This window comes from Canis lupus, chromosome 8 (genome assembly GCF_003254725.2).
Source record: "Canis lupus dingo isolate Sandy chromosome 8, ASM325472v2, whole genome shotgun sequence".
In the NCBI taxonomy this organism is placed as follows: domain Eukaryota; kingdom Metazoa; phylum Chordata; class Mammalia; order Carnivora; family Canidae; genus Canis; species Canis lupus.
Window position 1 is genome coordinate 14,435,412 of NC_064250.1, and position 17,136 is coordinate 14,452,547.

At 33.3% G+C, this 17,136-nt stretch overlaps 1 protein-coding gene across 11 annotated transcripts in view; it reads right to left on the reverse strand.

Moving 5' to 3' along the window:
* The window catches only part of RALGAPA1 (Ral GTPase activating protein catalytic subunit alpha 1), a 242,471-nt gene that overhangs the window by 184,348 nt on the left and 40,987 nt on the right, over window positions 1–17,136 (reverse strand). For all 11 annotated transcript variants that reach the window (XR_007412270.1, XM_025443673.3, XM_049113052.1 and 8 more), the window contains exons 3-8: window positions 16,784–16,833; window positions 12,036–12,093; window positions 6,481–6,524; window positions 4,945–5,122; window positions 2,870–2,985; window positions 1,092–1,230 (exon numbers count right to left, since the gene is read on the reverse strand). Coding sequence is in view for 10 of the 11 variants with exons in the window: in XM_025443673.3 (XP_025299458.1) it covers window positions 1,092–1,230; window positions 2,870–2,985; window positions 4,945–5,122; window positions 6,481–6,524; window positions 12,036–12,093; window positions 16,784–16,833 (585 nt within the window). In the remaining variant the exon portion in view is untranslated. The remainder of the gene's footprint in view (window positions 1–1,091; window positions 1,231–2,869; window positions 2,986–4,944; window positions 5,123–6,480; window positions 6,525–12,035; window positions 12,094–16,783; window positions 16,834–17,136) is intronic.

Genomic DNA, 17,136 nt, shown 5'->3' on the forward strand with positions numbered 1-17,136 from the left:
TGCATGTAATCTAGAAGAATGAACCGTGTATCGCGATATACGGAAATACGTCTTCTTACAAAATATCATGAAAAATCTCAGCGAATCCTAAGTACACGGAAGTTTCCAGAGTCATTTAAAATTAATGAGAACTTGCGACACCTGGGTGGCTCAGCGGCAGGGCATGTGCCTTTGGGTCGGGGTGTGATCCCGCAGTCCCGGAATTGAGTCCCACATCAGGCACCCTGCATGGAGCCTGCTTCTCCCTCTGCCCCTCTCTCTCTCTCTCTCTCTCTCTCTCTCTCGTGAATAAATAAATAAAATTTTTAAAAAATTAATGAGAACTCACTTTAACTAACCTAAAACTGAGACACAAATTTTGAATACAAGGTATGAGAATTTTTCCTTGATTTTTAGAGCAAAAATATTTTTAAAGCAAATATCATTCTCAATTGCAAAGATCTGCTACTCTAATTTAAGTCCTTTCTACTGGCCTTAATGGTTATGCCTAAGCCTATTAGCTATCTAAACTTGGCAAAGCTTGAAATAGGAACATCCTTCTGTAAAAAGAACATTTCCACATACAGACTGCCAATGCCTTCTACATATGGAAGAGGTCTGCTTCTAAACCAAGATTCATCAGAAAGGCTCTAGTTTCAAGACTCAGCCACTCTGGCACAGCCACTAAATACTGGACTAAACATCATCAAAATATACAACAACATTATTATTCATACAGAATCTGAGTAAGACATATACTACATTGAACCTGTGAGGGACCTTAAAAAGAAAATTTATAATATAGTTTAAAGATCATACAAATATCAGAATTTAAGTTTAATTTATAATATCAAATATTTCTGGTGGCTTAACTTTTCCAGTCAGTGAGATCCAAAGATTAAAAAAAAAAAAAAAAAAAATCTCTTCACTCTCAGTGAAACTTTCCTACTAATAAAATTCTATTTTCTGTATGAATCAAGGTATAGTATCTCTGAACAATCACTACAAATATCAAATATTATCAGTTTTCTGTAGGTAACAAATGCCAACTTTACAATGAAGTATATTTTATTCTTATGTGTAATCTTCTACAAATTCAACAGACTACCTACCAAGTACAGGATGATATAAACTATTCTCCTTGCAGATGTTTGGGAAAATATAAGGCAAGTAATATTTCTTAAAATGTGAAAACAAAAATGAAAATCCTCTTTCTTGGTTTTCTTTGTTCTTCCATTCTAAGCTTTTTACCTAAAAATAAAAAAAAACAATCAGAATCATTCCACAAGATAAAAACAGTGATCATAAATAAGATTATAAAAGGTTACTTAAGTGATACACTAATTTGTTATACTCTAAAGCTATACAGCTAAATATATATAAAGGGCAAACTGTAGAAACTAGTATAATGCCATGTAAATGCATTATATATATTTTAAAAATCTTAGAAGTTAAAAGTGTGCTCTGAAAAATTTCAAAGTTGACTCAAACTTGGCTGACCTATGACAAATTACTAATGATCTTCCCCCCTTTGCCCTGTCCTGAATAATTCAGCCTTAAAAGTCACATGAAATACGAGTGGGGAAAGAGTGAAAGCAGTAGCAGCTAAGTGCAGTAATCAGAGGCTGACCGCAGAAGCAGGGCATCCATGAAGGGATATAGCAGAGGTGGCAGCCCAGTGGAGACTTAGAGCCTGGTAGGGTGAAGACATGGTCCATGAAGTGAAGGGGTGGAGGATAAGAGGAGAAAGAGCAGTAAAATATAGGGTGTGAGAATGCCAATAGAGTGAGGAAGATATTTAAGTACGGGAATGGTAGAGGCCCAGAGTAGGCTTCAATGAGATACCACTATACATTACTCCTTTAGAATAACTAAAATTACATACTGACCATACCAACTGTTGATGAGGATGTGAAGCAAGTTTTAAACTTCACAGATTAAGCTGTGAATGTAAAAAAATTAAGCTGGTGGAATGTAAAAAGGTACAAACATGTGGAAAACAGCTTGGCGATGCCTTAAAAAGTCAATAAATACTTCTAATAACTGGTTATAACCCAGTTATTCCACTACTAGATGTTTAGAAACTTGAACATCTAGTGTTCATGAGAAAAGAAGCTTTATGTCCACAGAAGGACTTGTTTATCAATATTCACAGTTTTATTTTAATAGCCAAAAACTGGAAACAACTCATATCACCATCAACAGGTGACTAAATAACAAAGCGTGTTGTTATATCCATACAATGAAAAACACAGCAATAAAAAGAACCAAACTTTGATACACATGATTTTCAAAATAATTATGATAGAAAAAAGAAGCCAGACCAAAAATAAGTAAATACCATATGATTCCGTTTATATGAAAATATGGAAAATGCAAACTATAATGACGTAAATCATATCTACAGTTGCATGGGAATGAGGCAGTGGTTAGGAATGGAAAATAATGTATTACAAGGCCATCTGAGGACTTTTAGGGGTGATAAGATCATTATCTTGATTATGGGAATGGCTACATGACTATATATATATGTAATATATTTCATTAAATTATGTATTTGAAATATTGCAGTTTACTATATGTCAGTTATATCTCAATAAACCAGCAAAACAATTTTAAAAATCTATGAGGCATAAAAGTTGTTTTTTAAAAAAGAAAAACTGGTAATAATAATGACAGTAACAACTAGCTCCCTTTCTAAGAGATTCATAATCCCTCCATTGATTTTTATTTCAGGAAAAGCATACAAAATATACATTTTCAAAAGTAAAAATTTGTCCTCCCTCAAGAAAATAAGTATCTCCTCTAACAGAACAATGGCAAAAGAGGGAAAAATTAGTTACCCACACGAGATGGTAAGAGGCAGGATAGCAAAGAAGATAACACATACCTGAATTACTATGTATTTTAAAAGTGCTTCAAGAAAATAGCTTGTGAGATCTTCTTGTCCTTTGTCTCCTGATTGTGGGGGGACTAGAGGAGTGATTTCCTCTATAGTGACTTGGGCTATACAAAGACAAAATTTAATTATAAAACAAATTTAACAATGAAATACTGTGATTGAAAATAAAATTTAACTATAAAACATATATGCAATAAATACTGCTTAAAAACGTTCTAACAACTGACTTGAAACAAACCTGAGATCATCTAACAGTCCATTCAACAACCATAAAGTTAAAAAAATAAAAAAAATAAAAAAATAAACAACCATAAAGTTTAATAATCAACTGTTTCATAAGCCCTTGACTGAGATGTAACAGGGATGGAAAGACAGATAGTAAAGGGCTTAAGAGTGAATCTTACTTGAAAAAGAATTTCTACTTTAAAATTTACATTAAGTGTGTCCATTACAAAAATTCTATAGTATGATGGGAAAGAACAATAATGACCCTATTTATCAATTAAAGGACATATTATTTGGGGCACCTGGGTGGCTCAATGGTTGAGCATCTGCCTTTGGCTCAGGTTGTGATCCCTCGATCCTGGAATTGAGTCCCACATCAGGCCCCCACAGGGAGCCTGCTTCTCCCTCTGCCTCTCTAAGTCTCTCATGAATAAACAAAATCTTAAAAAAAAAAAAAGGGATTAAAAAAAATAAAGGACATATTATTTTAGTAACGACCATGTTCAATGTTCACTCTGTAAAGTAGCCCCTTTATTCAAAGAATGAAATGCTATTTCCCTCTCAAAAAGGATAGCATATTGGACGCCTGGGTGGCTCAGTGGTTGAGCATCTGCCTTTGGCTCAGGTCGTGATCCCAGGGTCCTGGGATCAAGTCCTGTATCAGGCTCCTGGCAGGGAGTCTGCTTCTCCTTCTCTTTCTCTGCCTCTCTCTCTGTTCTCTCATGAATATATAAATAAAATCTTCAAAAAAAGAATTTAAAAAAATAAAGGACATATTATTCTAGTATTGACCAGGCTCACTCTGCCTCTGTGTCTTTCTTGAATAAATAAATAAAATGTAAAAAAAAAGGACAGCATCTTAGTTCCTTGATTACAAAAATCCATGTATAAAATAAGAAACGTGACCATTTTCTAAAATTTTCAGATAGTCAAAAACATTCATTATAACAAATGTAAATTCAAGAAAATTGACCACCAACTAGCTAAAGTCTCTTAAATATTTCCTAAACAGCAACTAGTACAGGCAGATTCCTAAACCGGTTTCTCAGTAAATACTAGCCAAGTAATTAAGCTCACAAAAATAGTTTTTGTTACAGTCCTCTTGGCACAAAGTAAAATACTCTTGTACTTCAATGTACATCCAAATTAACTCAAGGATACAGGATAACACATGAGAATTAGAAGTGAAAGATAAACGTAAAACAGCTTATATTAACCATGTATTTCTGATGCTTTGACATCAGGAGCCTTGTTGGCCAGGGAGAGAATGTCCCCCTCCCTCTGGGATAAACATAATTCCCAGCGATAGTAAAGATGGGCCTGAGAACATGCCTTTCACATGCAAACCAACCAGTCCAGAGTCCATACCTCCACCCCACTTCTATTGGGCTATCTTACTCAAGGCCACTATCCCCCTGACCTAATCACCCAAGGTACCTGGGTGACAATGAGGAACAATCTCTCTACACCTAAGCCTGCTGAAATTATCTAAACAAGTCAATTATAGGACTGCTCACACTGCCTCACCATGTTCCTACCTACAGAAATCATAATAAGGGCTCTTGCCTATGATGCCCTACCCCTGACTGACCCTAGAACTTCCCTGTGTAGCCACCCTCCCTAGTGTGGCATGCCCTCTTCCCTTGGGAAACGTAACTATTTCTTTATGGCAATCATCTTCTGATCTGCTGGATTCATCATAAGTGAAAAATAATAAAACCTGTATTTTGAAACTTGGCCTTGAATTACCCAGTTAATAAATATACAGACATTTTAAAATTATATTAACTACAAAGAAAAATTTAAAGTACTGATGGATAAGATCTCATGAATCTTACTTTCTTGAAGGTTGAGTGGAGGATTAATGAGATTATCTAAAGTTCGAGGTCCATATTCAGATTGTAGTGCTGAAAATCCAGGAATTAAGCATGAAAACATCCAAAGCTGTTCTTTGCTACAGTTATTCTGAAGAGCTTGCAACCATAATAAGAAAAGACGAACACCCTCTCGTCTGATCTAAAATAAAATGAAAACCAGTATTTTTACTTATAATGAAAATATTATCTTACTTTTAAGACCAAAATTCCCTAGAAGATGATTAGAGAATGGTACTTTGCAAAAGAGAGGAAGGAAAAGAGGGAAAAGGAGAAAAGGAAGGTGAGAAGGAAAGAGGAAGGGCTACAATACCCATGTCATTTACTGAGCCCTAAATTTTTTTTTCTTTTTGTGCTGAGCCCTTATTATTTCTAAATTTAAATTCATGGATTTTGAACAAATACAGAATAAACTTAACCTCTAACTACTTAAAGCTATCAGGTAATGTTTATTCTAAAATTTCCATTTGTAAAGAAAAAAAATCAGAAAATTATTTCCTTCTTGTTTACCTCCCTCTTTCCCAGCACCACTGGTCTAATCCAAGAAGCAAAAAGAAAGAAAAACTGTTCTTTGTACAATGAGTTTGGTAGAAAGTGGAATCGTTATGGGGATCCTGGTGTCCTGCTAAATCAATGTTCTTGTCCTTCAAAAACTTACCTACCACTCTCTGAAATTATCATCTACTTATTTTTTGCTGCTAAACTGCAAAGCAGAAATTCTGACCTATTACTATATTCTAAGCACCTAGAACACCCCATATACAAAAGACATCAAATATTCCAATCAATGAATAAATTCTCTCCCAGGAAGAGAACAGGAAAAGAGAAAAACATTCAGCATCTGACAGACAAAACACAAAGTTCTTCACTAAGCTAATTTCACTGGCAGCTTTGGAAATTGCCCTACCACAGCTTGGTAAATGGCCACTGTCAAAGCTGTTAAACAGCTGTCACCCTCACGGTTTAAAGAGATAACAAGAAAACAATTAGGAAGGCTTATTCCTTTGTACTGCTATATCAAGCCTTGACACCAAACCTACCCACAATCTGAAACTTTCACTTAACTACAACAAGATACTTTTGCTTGCACTGGGTAGCTTCTCTTAACCATAGCACAGTGAGATAATGAAGAAGAAGTAAAACCAACTTTTAAAATGTAGATCCTCTATTTTTCCCTACATCTTAGAATAGTTATGGTAATATAAAGAATAATTTTTTGAATGACTAAATAATTTTTGTCTTCTGGGGAACAGTGAGTAAAGTATTCCTAGTGAATCACTAAATGCAGTGGCAAACAATAGTTTTTCAACAGCCTGGTCAATCCAGTATGTATTTTCACACATACTATGTTGCTCTATTTTAAGTCAATTCACTTCAACTAAGTGAACTAAAGACAATTCAAAATTCTTTAGGAAAAAAGTTGATGTAGAAAAGGTAGAACAAGAAACTATATGCTTTACTCATAGTTTTTTAAAAGTCATAGAAAAAAATTATTTATACCTTCAAGGAGTTTCCTGTGTGGAGTAGTTTCTTTAAAATCAATCCTGAAAAGAAAACATGATTTAAAATATTCATATTTTCTTAGTTGTTTCCAAATGTCAGAGTTCTCGGTCAGACTTGAAAACATTTTAATACAAGTCCTTGGCAACCTCCAAATTATTCTTGGTGACCCTGATATCCCTCTGGCCATAATCTTGGGACCAGAAGGGCATATAGAGTCACCTTTTCAACACCCAGTCTATTGGAATTAAACATGATTTAGTCTATTGAAACAAACCATAATCTCAAAATTGCATTTAATATAACCACCTCTGTATATCTCTTATTTAAGACTAAGAATATAATTAAATGCTTTCTATATCATTAATATACATAAAAACTACTGTAGGAAATTTCCATTTAGTTAACCACATGAACTTCTACAATAATTCCTAACATTTTCATTGTAATACTTTGCTTTTTCAGAATATTCAAAGCCATCTTTAATACTTTTTAAAAATTATACAATATTTCTACTCTATAATGAAACACTGAAATTACACTAACAAACATCCAAAGGCCCACCAGTTGGTCTAAAGAAACCTACTAAGCACAGTCCTATGTTTCTTATACTTTCAAAATTTCATTTATTTACCTTATCTATGATGTTCTATCTACCAAGTATCATGGAAGCGTCCTTATAAACCAGGCCAAAGGGGCAGCCCCGGTGGCTCAGTGGTTTAGCGCTGCCTTCAGCCCAGGGCCTGATCCTGGAGACCCAGGATCAAGTCCCACGTCCCTGCATGGAGCCTGCTTCTCCCTCTGCCTGTGTCTCTGCCCCTCTCTCTCTGTCTCTCATGAATAAATAAATAAAATCTTAAAAAAAAAAAACCAACACGTCAAATCAATCTCCTCCTACTTTCCCCAGAAAAAAACATTATCCAGATTTTGGTATTAATTACTTCCAAAATATTTTTATATTAAGGCTATTTATTTATAAATCAATAAAATATTTAGAATTCATGTATTTTTTTAAAGATTTATTTATGATAGAGAGAGAGGCAGAGACACAGGTGGAGGGAGAAGCAGGCCCCATGCTGGAAGCCCGACACAGGACTCGATCCTGGGACTCCAGGATCGCGCCCTGGGCCAAAGGCAGGTGCTAAACCAGAACAAGAATTTCTTCCATAGCTATTTGTTCTAATCCTATTTTTTTATTCTAATATCAAGATTACACACATACAAGACACATACACACACAGATCAAGCCAGGATTTTATTTGGTTAAGTTTTATTTGTCATACAAAAATAAGCTTTAATATTTCAAATAAAACTATGTTGATTTGTCTCAGTCCTCTTCTTCTGTTTGCACAAATTCAATTTCTTAAAGCAATACTATGTAAACCTCAGCCTTTAATCAGCTCTCCTAAAAGGATCTATACATGTTAAATGCAGTGTGGATTGGATTTTAGAACAACAACAAAAAAAGAACGTAAGTGGAAAAGTAATCAAATCTGATTGTTTGAAATTTAATAGTTTAAAAAAAACTTTTACATTTATATATGCTATCATACAAAATGAGACTATAAGTTACTTTTCTTTTTTTTTTTTTTTTTTTTTTTTTGAGAGAAACAAAGCGCAGGAGTACAAAAGCAGCACAGGGTGGTAGCAGGGGAGGGCTGAATCTTAAGCAAGCACCACACTCAGCACAGAGCCCTACTTGGGGCTCAAGCTCATAACCCTGAGACCACAACCCGAGCCAAAATCAAGAGTGAGCCACCCAGGTGCCCGAAGTTACTTTTCACATCCAACGCTAGCTTCTGAAATTTATCTGTAGTGATCTATATAGCTCTCATTAATTCACTTTAACTGCTATATACTATTCCATTCCCTATGATTAATCTTATTTTATGTTAGGACATTTGTTTCCAAATTTTTGCTATTCCCAGGAATACTATAATAAAGGTTCTGTCATAGCTATAAAAATACCTAACACTATACTTAATGGTGAAAGAATAACTGTTTTCTCTCACACATTAGGAATGATGCAAGAGTATCTATCTGCTTTCACCACTTTTATTCAACACTATACTAGAGAATAAAAAAAAAGAGAATGGAAGGAAGGTAGGAAGGAAGAAAGAAAAAGAAATTAGATACTAAATTGGAACTAAAAAGATACTAAATTGGAAATATAAAAATAAAACTATCTTAAATTGCAGCTGACATGTTCCTATACACAGAAAGTTGAAAGGAATCTACAATAAAACAAATAGAATAAAGAAGTTATAATTAACTGGTAATAATACAAATGCCCATGAATTGGAGAGTAGATAAAACATGATATATCCATGAGAGAATACTATACAGCAATAAAAAGAAATGATGATACATGCTATAATATGGAAAACAAACAAAAATTATGCTAAGTGAAAGAAGCCAGATGCAAGCCACTATAAATTGTATGATTTCATTTACATGAAATGTCAAAAAAAAAAAAGACATTTATTGAGCACAGAAAGCAGACTGTGGTGGTGAGAAACGTACTAACTGTAAATGGGCTTGAAGGAATATTACAGGGTGAGATAATGCTCTAAAACTAGACAGTGGTGACTAAATATTTATTTAAAATCACTGAACTATTTATTTAAATAGATGAATTTTACCTCTATGAATTATACTTGAATAAAGCTACTTAAAAAAAATAAACTAGTCATTGATTTATTTTCCTTCATATGTAAGGCAGAAATCAAAACAGTTTTAGGATTTTTCTAGATGACAAAGAAAAATGACCACTTCTGTATCTTCTCAAGTTAGGTATTATTGGAATATTATTAACCATGGCAAGTAGAGAGCCAAAGCTCTTTTGGAAATTTAAGGCTACATTTCTTAGAAGCTACAATAAAGTTGGGAAGTTCAGATGTATCAAAAAAAAAGTTTCTTCATAAACAACCTTCAAAGACATTTTTATGATTATGAAACACAAAACAGGATTTCACTATTTTATTGAGTACCTTATTATGTGCTTATCACCAATTCACATCTCTTCTATGATATAAAGTATATTCAAATATTTTGCCAATTTTTAAATATTTGTCTTATCGAGTTCTAAGAGTTCCTTATTTATAATGGGTACATTATATTTAGTCTCAAACTCTATCTAAAAAGTTTATTCTAAATGGCTTCACTACTCAGGATTTTATCTTTTTTAGCCCCTGTATCAATATCCTTCCTAGATGTCCAAAGTTCCTTTTGTTTCTGGAACTAATTGGGAAGGCTTACAATTTCAAAGTCCCACAAAAGACTTTTTTTTTTTTTTTTTTTTTTAAAGATAAAACCTGTTTTACTCATCTAATCATTAGTTAACAGACACTGGCTTATTTCCACCTTTTGGCTATTATGAAAAATAGTGCTATGAACATTAGAGTATGTTTCTTTACAGACCTATGTTTTCCTTTCTCTTGGGTATATACATGGGTATAGAATTGCTGGGCCATACAGGAGCTCTATGTTTAGTATTTTGAGTAACTGCCAGACTGGTTTCCTTTTTTTATTTTTATTTAAATTCAATTAGCCAACATACAGTATGTCATTACTTTCAGATATAGTGTTCAATAATCCATCAGTTGTGTATTACACTTAGTGCTCATCATATCACGTGCCTTCCTTAATGCCCATTACCCAGTTACCCCATCCCCTCACCCACCTCCCTTTCAGCAAGCAAACCTCAATTTATATCCCAGACTTAAGAGTCTCTTGTGGTTTATCTCCCTCTCTGATTTCTTCCCAGTTTCCCCTCTCTTCCCTTATGATCCTCTACACTATTTAAGTGAAACTATATGATAGATAATTGTCTTTCTCCTATTAGTTCACTTAGCATAATACCCTCCAGTTCCATCCATGTCAATGTAAATGGTAGGTATTCATCCCTTCTGATGGCTGAGTAATATTCCATTGTATATATTTACCATATCTTCTTTATCCATTCATCTGTCGAAGGACATCGTGGCTCCTTCCACAGTTTGGCTATTGTGGACATTGCTGCTATGAATATTGAGGTACAGGTGCCCCTTCATTTCACCACATCTATATCTTTGGGGTAAATATCCATTAGAGCAATTGCTGGGTCACAGGGTAGCTCTATTTTTAAGTCTTTGAGGAATCTCCATACTGTTTTCCAGAGTGGCTATATCAGCTTGCATTCCCACCAACAGTGTAAGAGAGTTCCCCTTTTTTCCACATCCTTGCCAACATTTGTTGCTTCTTGTCTTGTTAATTTTAGCCCATCTAACTGGTGTAAAATAGTATCTCACTGCAGTTTTGATTTATATTTCCCTGATGACAAGGGTTGTTGAGCCTTTTTTCATGTGTCTGTTGGCCATTTGTATGTCTTCTTTGGAGAAATGGCTAGACAGGTTTTCAAAGCAGCTGCAGCATTTTATATTCCCACAAGAGTGTTCGAGGGTCCCAAGTTCTCCATGGCCTCACCAATGCTTATTTTCTTGCTTATCATCATCCTAGTAGATGTGAAGTGATATCTCCTTATAGTTGTGTTTTACTTTTCCCTACAAATGATGCATATTTTCATGTGCTTATTGGTCATTTGTATATCTTGGAGAAATGTCTATTCAAATCCCATGCCTGTTTTTAAATTGTGTCCAGAAAATATTTCACTTGCCATAATGGATTAAGAAATGTGAGGCCTAAATAAAATCTATGACTTTCTTTTTTAAGAGAAACAAATACACATTTTACAAATGAATGTAAGGCCTATAACATTCTACTTAAACGATGTAGATAGGGTGACCACCCACATACTTCACATGAGAGAAGGGTCAGAAGAATAATTAGCAATCAAACCTGACACCATTGAGATACCTAAACCAGAGCCACCGATTGCTTACCTGCAGACTCCTTTCTAATGATAGAGGGGGAAAATGTCTTAGAACAAGAGCTTAAGAGCCCTGTGGTGATACTGTTATTGTTAAAAGACCAGACTCCAAGCCGGCAAGCACCCTGGCTTAGTTCAAGGTAACAGAAAGTCTGTGGTCTCCTCTCTACTTAGTCTCTGACAGTAATCCACAGCAGGGTTTTTTTTCTCCCTTTTTCTTTTTGGCCTCATTCCATGATCTCAAAAGTTCTACTCTGGCCCTTCAAGCAAAGGTTAGTTCTAGTTCCCACCACTATTTTCTGTGGAACAAACTAACTGCCAGGTGACACTGCTTGCTTTCGAATCCGGAGCCCAAATATTCACTCTATTTGACACTTTACATTTCTGTTCCATTTTTTATTCTGAGATGTTTGTTTTCCTGCTTTTATTTTTTTGGTTTTATAGTTTTATCATCATTACTAAAGTAAAGAAACAGACAGATCAAAGAAATTTAATATGCCATTTGACTGGAAATCCTTCATTTATATTTTTATCTTACACTTACAGTAAATGCAGTCCTGCATTCTTTATATCGTTTTTACCAAAGCATAAACTATAAATTCATTTCAAATGCTGACCAACTCACTACAGAGCATTTTCATATATTATCATTTATGTCAAATGTGAAATACATATTCAAATTACTTACCAATACTGTGAAACTGCCATCGCTGATGAATTCTTTCTGGAAGAAGTTGTAAAATTTTCTAAAAATCAGTATGAATAAAACAAAAGAATGAAAAGCAAATAATGAGTCCATATTCTGTGCAATGTGAAAAACTAAACAAAAAGCTTATGCCTTTAAGAGTTTCTATGTAAAAGAGCATCACAAACACAAAATAGCATTTAAACTAATCTGACAGTACTTGCTCTATTTCAGCACGGACACACTGATCAATATTTGAAAACACCAAAAAAAAAAAAAAAAAAAAAAAACCCACAAAAAAACAAAACCAACAAGTTATACTAACGAAGACTTGGGAAAAAAATTAATGAAAGTTATCGTCTAAAATGATGTGGAAAGTAAATTTCTCTTTATGGATTAAACACCAACTCTAATATATTTCAAAATGATCATTTACTATTCTCAGAATTTCCGTATTGTGGATATTACTGATAAATTTTGAATTCTCTCAGACACTATTATTTGTGACATTTTGTCTCATTTTGAATAGTTCTTCCTCGTTTTGATAAAAGTAGGGAAAATATTTTGATTTCAAAAAAAATCACATCAAATATTTATACTGATTTGTGTGAACCCAAAGATACTTATATCTATGATGATTATAGGTATAAGAACAATGTTTAAAAATTCAGGATCCTTACAATTAAGCTAATACAGGTTTCCATTAATGTGGAATAAACACTTTTTATAGGTAATGCTTTCAAAACGTTACCTTTAATTCCCTTTACAAATTTCTTCTGTGTGAATTATTCTAATTCAAAAACTGCCTTACTATGCTACTAAATGATGCTATCAGTGCTTATCTGCTTGCTGAATGAGTTTTGTGTGTATGTTTCTTATTACTGCTGCTCTTACTACTGTTATTCTTTTTTTTTTTCTAAAGATTTTATTTATTCTTAGAGACACACACACAGAGAGAGGCAGAGACACAGGCAGAGGGAGAAGCAGGCTCCATGCAGGAAGCCCGACATGGCACTCGATCCTGGGTCTCCAGGATCACACCTCAGGCCACAGATGGCACTAAACCGCTGCACCACGGGGGCTGCCCACTACTGTTATTCTTTAGAAATGACATTAACCAAATGTTCATAAGGGCCAAACACTAGACATTTAATATAACAGTATCTCATTAGTCCATTCTAAAGAGAGAGTTTATTAATCTCATTTTTTAAAAATGAGAAAATGGGTTAAGTAATGTGCTTAAGTAGAAAGTGGAAGAAACTGATTCCAATCTTGATATGCTTAATCCAAAATGTGACTTTTATACTATTCTGTCCAAAAGATACTATGCATGTTTTATACTCCTCTATCTTCCACTTGATATGATCTTATTTATTTAGTCCATCTCATACAAGAGGATGAGATACACAAACGTCTTTACCTTTGCCTCTTCATATTTCTCTAGACAACAACTGTGTAATTGTATTTATTTTGTTGTGGAAAGAGACAAAATTATAAGCTGATAAGTTTGTAAACTAATCAAAAACATCCCTAAATTATGACTATTGCACTTCAGATTAAATCCCTTGTAAATAAACATGTCTTTATTTTTATGTGGTTACCATAAAGATGAAAGAAACCATGTCTAGTCAGGGAAGAAAACATTATAAATCCTGTATCATATTATTAACACTACATAATGGTGGGTTTTTTTTACTACAAAAAGAGGAACTCAATTTTTATAAATTTCTTGATTTTTAAAAATCATCATTAGTCTCTAAAGGTACAGGTCAGATGTTATTGTCCCCATTATAAGTAGAAAAACATCAGCACATAGGTTATATTATTTTTTCCAAAAGATGAAAGCCCTGTAACTAACATCTTTATATTCTAAAACAAAAATCACTTACTAAAAACAATTAATCAGTATATATTATATACAGGAAACTAAACATTATTTTTTAATAGAAGGAAGGTCCTAAAAGATCTTCCATTAACTAATCAATCCATCTCAGTTTCCTGAACACAGGACAAGCATGAATGCCTGAAGGAACATTTCCTAGAAATTATTATCTTGCCTACTCTGTTGATAATTTTTTTTAACTTATTTTTCAATCTTGATGTCTTTTATTTCCTTTTCTTGCTAGCGGCCCTGGCTAGAATCAAGTGTAATATTCAATAGAAATGGCAAGAGGGGTACCCTCGTTTTGATTTTTTATTTTTGTGTTATTTTTAGGTGGAGATAGAATTATATTTTTATGCATTTGACACCACAAAATTGGTAATACTATAAAATAGTTCAGTGTTTTACAAATTATTGTTCTATATTACTTTGGATTGGGGTGGGACAAGTCCTTATTGTTAAATAAGCAGGAAATAGCAACATTTGATGCTATACTAAACTTTACATTTTATTTTTGGCATACTGATAAAAATTAAGATCTCCTCACTTTTAAAATAACTCCTGCCTCTTCATTCTTTTTTTTTTTTTTTTTTAAGATTTATTTATTTATTCATAATAGAGAGAGAGGCAGAGACACAGGCAGGGCTCCATGCCAGGAGCCCGACATGGGACTCGATCCTGGGACTCCAAGAGCGCACCTTGGGCAAAAGGCAGGCGCCAAACCACTGAGCCACCCAGGATCCCCCCCCCCTCCCGTCTTTCAAATCAAGCAATGAAAGGAGCATTCAAGGTATCCAAAATTAGGTATGGTCTTAAACGTGTTACTTCTGTAGATGTCCTATAGCAAGTTGACAAAGTTTCAATTTATTCCCATTTTGTTAAGTGTTTTATCATGAAAAAGTACTGGATTTTTCCAAATGCTTTTTCTCTGTCTGTTGATAATATATTTTTTGTCTTTTATTCCATTATTATTACACTTATTATATACAATTAGTTGATTAATTTTTAGATATTAAACTTTTTATTTCTTAGATAAGTCTCACTTGGTCATGTTATGTCATCCTTTTTATATGCATCTTGGTTTGGTTCACCTTTCTTTTGAGGATTTTATATCAATAGTCATGAAAATATTTTATTATAATTCTCTTTCCTTGTAATGTTTTTGTGTGGTTTTCATTGGGTAATACTGGCCTCATAGAATGAACTCTGAAATGAACCTCTTATTTTTTAAAGAATTTGTGAAAAACTGGTATTTTTCTTTAAATGTCTGGTTAAAATTCACTAGTGAAATCATCTGGGTCTGGGCTTTTCTTGGTGGGATTTTATTTAAATACTAACGCATTTTTTTTTTACTAGTTGTAGGTCTTTCAGGTTTTCTATTTCTTTTTGAATCAATTCCATTGCTTTGTGTCTTTATAAAAACATATTAATTTTATATATTAAATTTGTTGCCATCCAATTGGTCATAGTATTCTCTTAGAATCCTTACAATTTCTGTAAGGTTGGTAGTAATATTCCTTTTTAATTCCTGAATTTGGTTATTTAATTCCTCAATCTTTTTACTTAGTCAGTATGGCTAAATATTAGTATTCTTGATCTTTTGAGTGAACTGACTTCCAGTTCTGTTGGTTTTCTCCATTTTTAAAATCTTTCTTCCATTTATTTCTGCTATAATCTTTATTATCTCCTTTAACCCACTTGCTTTGGGTTTAATTTGCTCTTCTTTTTCTAGTTTCTTAAGGTGGAAGCTCAGGCAATTGATGTGATATCATTCTTCCTTTAAGTCTATAACTATAAATTTTCCTCTGAGTGCTTGGTTACCTGCATTCCTTAAGTTGTGGTATGTCATAACTTTCTATAAGCACTGATTATTTGGGGGTGTGTTCGTTAATTTCCACATATTTGTGAATTACAAATTTCCTTGTTACTGATTTCCTCATTTAATTCTAGATTAGAGCACATAATTTGAATGACTTCTGATACTTTCATTCTTTCTCAAAACATCTATGTTTTTAACATTCCCATTGTAAACAGATCAAACAAACACGTGGAGAAAGAAATATAAGCAAATTCCTTAGGGACAATCATTACTGAAAATAAAGCAGAATAGGTACCAACACCACTTACTTCCACCTGAAACTCTTAAAAAAACAAAAACAAAAACCTTTCTTTTTTCAACTGTGACTAAATCAATAACTCAACACCTAAGAAAGAATTCAGGTGTTCAAATTCTTCTAAACTCTATAAAAGTACCCAAAGTATAAAACAGTGAATTATTTTTAATTACCAATAGACCAATAACTCAATCTTGAGACACGGATTTCCAATTCTTTACTGTCTTTTAAAATTACAAGATCTAATCCTGGCTTTATCCAGAATTCTGAATTCTTGATAAAGATCAGAATGCTCCTTTCATTGCTTGATTTGAAAGACAGAATGAAGAGGCAGGGACTTATTTTAAAAGTGAGGGGATCCTAACTTTTATCAGTATGCCAAAAATAAAATGTAAAGTTTAGTATAGCATCAAATGTTGGTATTTCCTGTTTATTTAACAATAAAAACTTGTCCCATCCCAATCCAAAGTAATATAGAACAATAATTTGTAAAACACTGAACTATTTTATAGTATTACCAATTTTGTGGTGTCAAATGCATAAAAATATAATTCTATCTCTACCTAAAAATAACACATGTATCTCAAAAAATAAGAATTAAGTCAGGTATATTTTTAGAATAAAAACTGTGATTCAGCTCTTGGAAAGCATGGCAAATTTAGTCTTTTGATATAAGTTTTATAAGTTCAAATTGTTCCTTTGTATATTCCAAGAATTATTTTGGAGGAAAAAAACACTGATTGGCAGATACTCACCTCAAAAATAAAAAGTATAGCATCCAGTTCCTCCCTTTGAGACTTGTGACCTAAAACATTTTTACAGAAAAATATTTTAAATATTATCATTTTGTCCTCTCTGTTAACCACTTAAAAAAGCTTAAAATATTTCAAACACTATTTTCTCAGTGACTCTTGAATACAATGTTTAAAGCATATTCTGTTCAATGTACAGACAATATTATAGCATCCCTCCCTATTCTTTTCAATAATTAAATTTAGATTGTACATATTTATGTCTAAAAACAAATAACACACTGTGAAGGAGCACTTGGGTGGCTCAGCCAGTAAAAAGTGTCTGCCTTCAGCTCAGGTCATGATCTCAGGGTCCT